We start from the raw sequence: 9,538 nt of genomic DNA, 5'->3' as shown, positions 1-9,538 counted from the left end.
ATTACAAAAATAGATATATATGTAAAACTAAATTACATAAAAATAATGATAAACATTATGAATAAATAGAATATATTAAAGTACATAGAGATAAATTATGGATTAATACAATGAATAGGGTTAATAATTAAAATTGTCTGATTTGAATAGAAGACCATGAGTTGTTTGCCTGTCCATGTTCAAGAAGTAAAGTAAAAGTCCAGACAAGCATCAGATAGGGGCTTAAATCTCTAATATTTATGCTTCTTTGACTTTAAGCTTTAGACTCTTGAACCAGAAGATAGGATACACAATGAGTACTGTTAGAACTGCTTCACCAAAAAAATGTATATCAGAAGTTCAGGCAACATTCTGAAACTTGGATAATTAATATGAAAAAGAAAATCCAAAACAAAATAATGTAGAAATCAAAGAAGATAAACAGCAAGATCTGGCTCATAAGCCTCAAAAGAGCAGAAATATCAATGCAGAATGCAGAAGTGAAGAATAGGTTTGTCCTTCCACAAATATGATTGTACTTCATGTTTCATCATTGTATGTGATATTGGTTTAAAATAATATAGATCTGTGCTCTGTGCTCCTTCTGCCTCTCCCCCCAAATGTCCCACTTGAAGAGGATTTTGTTGTCCATAATGGAAAGAGAACATTCTATCTTTTCCATCAACCCAATTTTATGTAAACTGTGATGGAATTAGCAATTGGCATCTTCAGCTCTTTGCCACCTCGAGTCAGAATTTGTTGCACCATAACTTTCTCATGGCATTTTTGACTTCTGCATTTCTCAGAGTGTAAACCAGAGGGTTGAGTAAAGGTGTCCCAATAGTGTAAAATACAGCCACCATCTTGTCCACTGGAAATATGGTTAGAGGGCGAGCGTAGGTAAATATGCATGGTACATAGAATAAGATGATAACAATAATATGGGAGGTGCAGGTAGAGAGGGCTTTCCTTCTTCCTTCTGCACTCTGCTTATTCAGAGAATGTAAAATGAAAGCATAGGAGATAAACAACATTATGAAACTCACCATGCATATGGTGCCACTGTTAAATACAATATGTAGATTGATAATGTAAGTATCCATGCAGGCAAGTTTCAACAAAGGTTGCATATCACAGAAATAGTGATCAATAACATTGGGGCCACAGAAGGGTAACCTCAAAGTCAAGAGAATCTGTGCTAAAGAATGTATGCAAGACCCTACCCAGGCCAGATTCACCAAGGCACCACAGACACGCTGGCTCATGATGGTTGTGTATCTCAAGGGCTTGCAAATGGCCATGTAGCGATCACAGGACATAAGGATGAGCACGAAGATCTCCATGCAGCCAAAGAAATGAAATGCAAAGATCTGGGTCATGCACTCATTGTAGGAGATGATTTTCTTCTCAGATATGGAATCTACTATCAACCTAGGAGCAGTGGTTGTTGAAAAGCAGGCATCAGCAAAGGATAAATAGAAAAGAAAGAAGTACATGGGGCTCCTAAGTGTCTGGCTATATCTTATGGTCATCACAATAAGGAAGTTTGCCAAAAGAGTTGCAAGGTATAGAAACAAGAAGATTACAAATATTAATTTCTCCTTTAGTGCATCCTGTGTCAATCCAGACAGAATGAACTCATTCACACTGTTATTCACCTGCATAGTTACTGTGAATATGGAACAGATACAGCTGAGAAGTGGTTCATCTGCAAAGAAAAATGGAGACATGGTAACTGGGCAATATCAGTGTATTTGATCTCAGAATTATAATATTTAGATTCTAATTCCATCAACATCTATAACTCAGTGTTTCTCACAGTTTTCATGGATTTTAATCATTTGGGAATATTTTTTTTCTTTTTTAGTGCTGATGCTTATGTTTTAACCATTGGCATTGATTAATTCAAGGTCTTTCTATGGGGTCTAAGATTTTTCTAGGGGAAAAAAAAAAACAGTCAAGTAATTGTGCTCTGTCTATGCCAAGGTCTGAAAACAAGTGACTTGGCTTTATGATCTTGATCATGTCACATTAATGTCTTGAAGTTTTTCTTCATATGACAATTAGAGATTCTAATAGATTAAGTACATGATAGTATATATATGTGTGTGTGTGCATAAAATATTCATGCATCTCAGTTACTGAAAATAATAAGTAGATGCAAATTATTCCATTTAGAATGAATAAGTAGTGAAGTCCTATTTTATAGCACATAGAAATATATCAAACCTCTTGTGATAGAACATGATGGAAGACAGTATGAGATTAAGAATGTATATATATATGGGAGTTCCTGTCGTGGCGCAGTGGTTAACGAATCCGACTAGGAACCATGAGGTTGCGGGTTCGGTCCCTGCCCTTGCTCAGTGGGTTAACGATCCGGTGTTGCCGTGAGCTGTGGTGTAGGCCGCAGATGCGGCTCGGATCCCGCGTTGCTGTGGCTCTGGTGTAGGCCGGTGGCTACAGCTCCGATTAGACCCCTAACATGGGAACCTCCATATGCCATGGGAGTGGCCCAAAGAAATATCAAAAAGACAAAAAAAATAAAAAAAAATAAGAATGTATATATATGTATGACTGGGTCACTTTGCTGTTCAGCAGAAATTGACAAAACTTTGTATATCAACTATGTTTAATAATTTTTTAAAAAACTGTATAATTTTAAAATTATACTTTTGGAAATTCTCTCTTAAGAACACACATTTATTGATTTGGATGCCATTTTTCACCCATTATCCCTGAACTCTTCAGAATTTTTGCTTTAAGAAAAAATTATTTCTCCAACTTTAGGCTTGTAGAACCCAGAATTTTACCTTCATTACCAGTTAAGGCACATTAAGTATTTAAGTAAATCAATGGCAGTGGCTTTATTGAGGAGAATTATCATATATTTTGAATAACACCTTCATAATGTTAGACACATGAAATTAAGCTTCTCATCCTGTAGATTCAGCCTGATGTGCCACATCTTACATTTCTATTACAAGAATAACATCCTCTTTCACACATTATTCTCCTACCAGGTTCCCAGACATTTTCTTCTTCTAATTGTTATCTGACATAATTTTTAAAATGTACTTCAGAATTTAAGCATGCAAATATTTCCCAATGTTCTATTTATTCTTTTTAATGTACATGAATACTTTATATATAATTTCAATTATTCATAATATTATTTTGCTTTCTGGTTTTCATTTATGATTGTTAAGAGCATTTTCATGTAGTTAAAATGTATCTGTAATTTTCCATTTACCAATTATAAATTAACATATCAGTATCTCATAAATTCTATCATTTATGTCTTTTTTCAAATTTTCATCATCATAAGAAAACCTTAAATACATTTTTCTTATGTACTCTTTTGATTATTTTTTAATAATTTCATTAAAATATTTATCCAGAGGATTACTGGCATAAATATGAATATTTTCAAAATTATTGACAATTACTGTCAAATAAGATTCCAACTTGATTGTTTCCATATTTTTTACAAAATTTTTAATTATAGCATGAATATACTTGGATAATAAGACATCCAAAATTTACATTTGATTTCAGGGTAAGAAAAGTACCCTTCAAAAATTCACAAGGAACAAATATCTCTCCTTAGAGGTAACTATTAATTCCTTACACATTCTATGAGGATTTTCAGGGTTATATACATGGTCAAATATTCCCATTTGTGTATAAATTGAATTATCTACTATTGTTTCTGAATTTTATAGAAATAATAGCACAAATGTCTAATAAAAATCTTACTTGGGACATTGTCATAGTTGCTTAGATAAGAGAAATAAAATTATGATATATGTTTTAATTTAAAATGGTATAAGGTATTTTTGTATATTTCTCATATATTTTATCTGTTTTGAATATGTATATCTTAGTTAATTTTTGATATCTAAGTTTTGAGCTCTTTTATGAAAATTATTTCATGATAATTTCTATCAATTTAACTCCACTTTCCATTTTAGTCCATTATTTCAGCTGGGAAATTATCATCTTATTCTCTCTTACAATATTTATATCTATTTAAGTAAAAATTGCCTAGAATTTATTTTAATATGAGTTTTGAGAGACTTTGACTGTTTCTGATTAACTACTAATCTTTTATTGTCTTTTTTTTGCCTTTTATAGGGCCACTCTCATGTCATGTGGAGATTCCCAGGCTAGGCGGAGCTGTGGCCGCCAGCCTACACCACAGCCACAGCAATGCAGGATCCTAGCCACATCTGCAACCTACACCACAGATCATGGCAATGCTGGATCCTTAACCCACTGAACAAGGCCAGGGATTGAACCCACAACCTCATGGTTCCTAGTCAGATTCATTAACCACTGCACCACGATGGGAACTCCTAATTACTAATCTTTTAATGCATCAATGACACCATCAACTCAGTTATCATTTAGGTACAAAGAACTTACTCATATCTGGAGTCAATTGATAGGGCAGCAAAAGATGTCCTCAAACCCTTTACAACAATGTTGGCAGGATAACATACCTCTACATAAGATTATTATCTACATAAAAATCACATCCAACTCTATGTGATAATGCCAAATGAATTTTGTTTCCAAAAGTAGAAAGATTGCTAGAGAGTGATTGGACAGTACGGGTTTAAAAGTGATGGAAAATGGAGTTATGACTTTCAATGTGTTAAAATGAAGTTTCCAAAAGTTTCTCTTAAATGCAGGTATTCAAAAAGCTTATACTGCTAGGATAAATATTTCAATATTAGTAAGCCAAAGTGTCCATCTACCTCTAATAAATTTACACATAGAAATAAAACTTTAGATTTCCTCTCAGTCCAGCTAAAATAATATTAGGATAAATTAGAGGTGTTATAGTAATTACAAGCTCTGATTGGGAGTCCCAAGTGTCTCTGATGAATATAAAAAAGAAAATAAACTAATGATTACTGAATTTCAATACATTAGGTTTCTGATCGGGGTAAGGACAAAAAGGAGGGTACTCTTTGCTGTGAGGAGAAGAGCAGTTTGGAGAGAACAGTGATTGAATATCATTAGAAGGGAAAGAGTATGCATTGTTTCAGGAGAAACAAACATCCTCTTCATAAAAATTACACTTTCATTAAACTAAAAATGGTAAGAGATAAATTCATGGGCAGGTAATAGACAACTATGAAAGCTGGGTCACATAATTCTATGTTGCTTTATTTTAAGTAAGAGAAAACTTATAGATCAACATCACCTCAGAGTTTTACTACTGCATTCAGCTGTTGTTCCCTAACCTTCCTGGACCATCTTAACTCTTTAATTTGGGAGAACATTACAGTATTAGCAGAATCAATTTTTCCTTCAATAACTCTTATGTTTTACTTTCTCCTGCTGAAAGTTTAACCAATTCAAATATATTTGGTGTCAAATTCTTTCATTTCCTCTTATATATATTCTTCTATGCTTCTATGCTGTCTCTATTCTTCTATGCTTCAATATTGCTATGTAGGCTTTAATTGAATAAGGAAGTCCTGGATTAAATATATATTTTTTATAACTGCTCCCATCAAATATGGAATTTCCCTAGCCAGGGATAGAACCAGAACCTTTGCAGTGATGATTGAATATTATTCTTGTACTATAATCATATTATCCAAACAAGATTTCATTTGTGTTCTATCATCTGATCTGCATATTTTTGGCAAGATAAGTGTGGCTATTTGTTTTGCTTTTTCCTAGGTAAAAAGTTCTAGCTGTGATACAAAAAGTTTTACCCAAGACACTTAAGTGGGATTAACTACAGAGGGATTCAACTAGATAGCCTCTCGGTCTAGCATTCACCCTACTTGTCATATAAAACATAACCTCCCAATCATCATGTAGATTGAATTTTAAATTTCTGAGCCATCACACAATATTGATGGATACCTTAAATATCTGACCTGACTCCAAAATCAAGTTATTTCAACTGTGTATCGAGGCTAATATCAAAGTAGAAAGATAAATACCTAAATAAATACCTGAATAATAGTGAAGAGGAGGAAAGAAGCAGAGATTAAATGAAATCAGAGCAGAGAGAGGAGAGTGAGAGTCAGCAGACATGAGGGAGAGAAGAGTCCAGGATAGGATCCAGCAAGGTGGGCAGAAAGTGTTAGAGGGTGATTTTACCCAAGTTTCATCACATAGTTCAGTTTCATTCTCCCTAAACCACTACACCAACACTTGCCCCCAAGCCAGAAAGGGACTGTGTTTGTGGGTCATAATAAAGGATTGTGAAGGGTATTGAAAACCTGGGTGTGTAGAAAGTGCAACATTGTTTTAATACTTTGTCCCAGAAACATAACCACTGATTTAAAACTTCAAAAGAGGGCATCCCTAAGATAGAAACTTTTGCCAAGCTGGCCTCAGTGCAGTTTACTGCATCCTCTGTGTGTAGTGATGAATTTGAGGGATAGCATAGCTTTGTGCTGGGGTCAGGGAAGGTTTAAGAAGCCTGGACAACCTTAACCCTTCCCTGGTGAGTATCTTTCCCAGAAGCTCTATCATTTGGTAGAAGACACACTCAATAAATATTCTAAGATATCAGCCTTGAAAACACAGAAGAAAATATTTCAGACAGATTGAAAAACTTACCTCTTTTCTTATGAGAGAATAAAAGACTTCCAAAAAAGTCTAATCTTCTTATCTTCAAATTTAATTTACTTAGAAGGTGAATTATATAAAGCCTGAATAAAATACATAAACTATACTTCATTGAGATTGATTGATGTATTTTATCACAAGAAGTTATGGAATGTAGGGAGTTTATGAATAAAGGGAACACTTCATGTGGCCATACTTCACAGGGTCCTCCTCAGAAGCACTGAGGTTAGACAAAACAAATTCTGTAGAGGAGCAGAGAGCAAGATGGTGAAAATGGGGAAATTTTCTTAATTTGGTTCTTGGAAACTTGATGGTGAAAACTATTCCTGCACTTCAAATGAGAAGTGCCTCTGAAGCTGGCTCTCATCCCACAGTATCACTTTTGGAAAATCACAAATTTAAGTGGTTTCTTTTTACCATGTTGGATATTTATAGTAATTCCCACAAACATTTGCAAATGCCTAACACAAGCTTTAGGCCTCAGGAGCTCCAAGGAAACTGTTTCTCCCCAGCCAGTCCCCAAGGATATGCAATCAGTTACCAAGCTTAGACAGCCCAAGGGCAAAAGCAAAAGAAAACTTTGGGACCAATTAGTCCAACTTCAACCTATATCACTTGCTGTGAGGAAATTTGGTTTCCTCCTCCATAACGTTTTCTTAATCCCATATCTTCTAGAGGCATAAAGACCTTTGGAAAGAGTTAAAAACTCAGAGACAGAATTATGGTTAACTTAAATCCTGGTTTACCACTTACATGCTATGTGAGTTATTTATTTATTTATTAATTCATGTATTTATTTATTTATTTATTCTTTTTAGGGCTACACCCTTGGCCTTTGGAAGTTCCCAGGCTAGGGGAGCTATAGTTGCTGGCCTATGCCATGGCAACAGCATGCAATAGCCATGGAAACAGCTATGCTGCTGGCCTATGACATGGCAACAGCAACAAGAGTTCTGAGCCATGTCTGCAACACAAGATCCATAACTCACTGAGCGAGGCTAGGAATTTACTTGGATACAAGTAAAGTTCATTACTGCTGAGCCACCACTGGAACTTCTGAATTAACTTGTGAATTAACACAAGTATTGAAACCTCTTTAATTATGTTTTTTCTCATTATTAAAAAGAACTAATAAATAATCAGTTTTTATTTAATTTAACAGTGTTAATCTTAAGGTCTTACATTTCTAATCCTTTCTATGTTTTTAAATAAATTTGGGGAGGAGCATGGGAAAGAAATTCTTGAATTCTTAGCTCAAATTTTCTTGTTTCTTTCTAACAATACATATCCTCTGCTTACAGGAAAGAGTTAGATCTTTTCTTTCAAATGGTTGTAAGGTATTTAAGATGGGATAGATTATGTTAAAACATTACTTTCATAACTGAGAGACTGTGTTACAATCAGCACTCTGTTCTAAGTATTGCCCATAAGGCATGATTCAATGTGGTACCTTCAATGAGGATGAAGTGAGAGGTCAGGGTAAAGGTGAAAGGAGAGAGGTGGAGGCAGAAATTTCAGTGAGAGAATGTCACAAATAGATTGCAACATGCTTTGCACTTTTGCTAAATGGTCTAGTGTAAACCAGCTAACCCTAGTTTCTCGAGAAACATTATAGAGAAAATCACACCATGATACCTGTGCTTTTTTGATACAAATGGACTTGAAGAATTCAGAGGAAGGTTATTGGTGTGTCACTTAAATTCCTTGAGCCTCAGACTTCCCATCAATTGAATGGGTGTTTGAAGACCTACTGATAACTTTTTTTTCTGTAAATACCAAAATATATAGAAAACATAAAAAGAAAGAATCCCTTTCTCCCTCTTAGAGAAACTGCAAAAGAAATAGTTTTTTTATTAATATGCCTTAAATATGAGGAATTGAGGAAAGCATAATAACCTATCAAGGTCACACAGCTTAATTAGTAAAAGAACTGAGCCTGGAATCTAAATTTTTTAAAGACTAAATCACTTTAATTTTAATATGAAATGCATAGTAACATCATAAGATTTCCTGGACAGTAAAAAAAAAAAAAAAAAAGAACAGCCAATAAATGAGTCCCTGCATTAAACATATTAAACATCTCAGTCACAGAGTCCTAAATTAACTCCCTATCTTTGAGGGAATGGTTGTTTTCCAGTTCTGGTGAGAATTTTTGCAAAAGGCATTTTCAGAGGAGACCATTTAACTGAACAAAAGCAAGCTGAGTCAATGCTCTCCAGAAGTCCCTTCAATCTCTGAGGGAACTAACTGTGTGAATTAAAATTCATTGTAGACTGAATGATCAGATTAATCAACTGGAAACTAGGTTCTGTCAGTTCAAGTCCAGGGTTCTACTGAATGAATTTGACACTGATCATTTTATCTTGGAAGCTGGAAATGTGAATTGATGACAACTGAGTTTTGTAGTATTTTGAGTTTTTCCATCTCTGTCTTACATGTAGTTTTAGGATGATTTGAAGCCCTAATTTAAACTGTTTATTTATGGCATTCTCTCACTTCAGTATGGTTTCCAGTGAATAATTTGGAAACTCTGGCCAGATTAAATCCACTAGTTTAATTCAAATTTGAGGTTATAGATTATGTAATCGGGATCAGAAATGCTTTTAGAATAAAACACAGATTTAATTTTGCAAGGAACAGAAATGGAGATGGAGAATAAAGAATTGGAAAAAGAAAAACAGAGCAGATAGACTTTATATTCTATTTGAATTTCTATACATTATATTTGGACATGTGTATGAGAAAATATACTAGAATATAGTGTTTTAAATATCCTGCACTGTGTTGTGTCAAAGTATACATTACAGTTAAATCAAGTTCTAAGATTAATATCATCAATAATTAATTACATTCCTTTGCCAAATGACATTTTACTGTGTTAATGGTATAGAAGGTCTAAATTTGAAATGAGAAGATATAGCACTTATGCATTTATTCAACAGATATTTATTGATTT

At 34.0% G+C, this 9,538-nt stretch overlaps 1 protein-coding gene across 1 annotated transcript; it reads right to left on the bottom strand.

Annotated features, from left to right (window-relative positions):
• Positions 1 to 728: 728 nt before the first annotated feature.
• LOC100153360 (olfactory receptor 4C11-like) lies at positions 729 to 1,643 on the bottom strand. Its single transcript, XM_001926893.4, has one exon. It carries the CDS (start codon positions 1,641 to 1,643, stop codon positions 729 to 731), a length of 915 nt encoding a protein of 304 aa, XP_001926928.4.
• Between the last annotated feature and the right edge of the window lie 7,895 nt (positions 1,644 to 9,538).

This window comes from Sus scrofa, unplaced genomic scaffold, assembly GCF_000003025.6.
Source record: "Sus scrofa isolate TJ Tabasco breed Duroc unplaced genomic scaffold, Sscrofa11.1 Contig702, whole genome shotgun sequence".
Taxonomy (NCBI): domain Eukaryota; kingdom Metazoa; phylum Chordata; class Mammalia; order Artiodactyla; family Suidae; genus Sus; species Sus scrofa.
The sequence above is the reverse complement of the archived record's forward strand: the minus strand, read 5'-3'. Positions and strand labels throughout refer to the sequence as shown.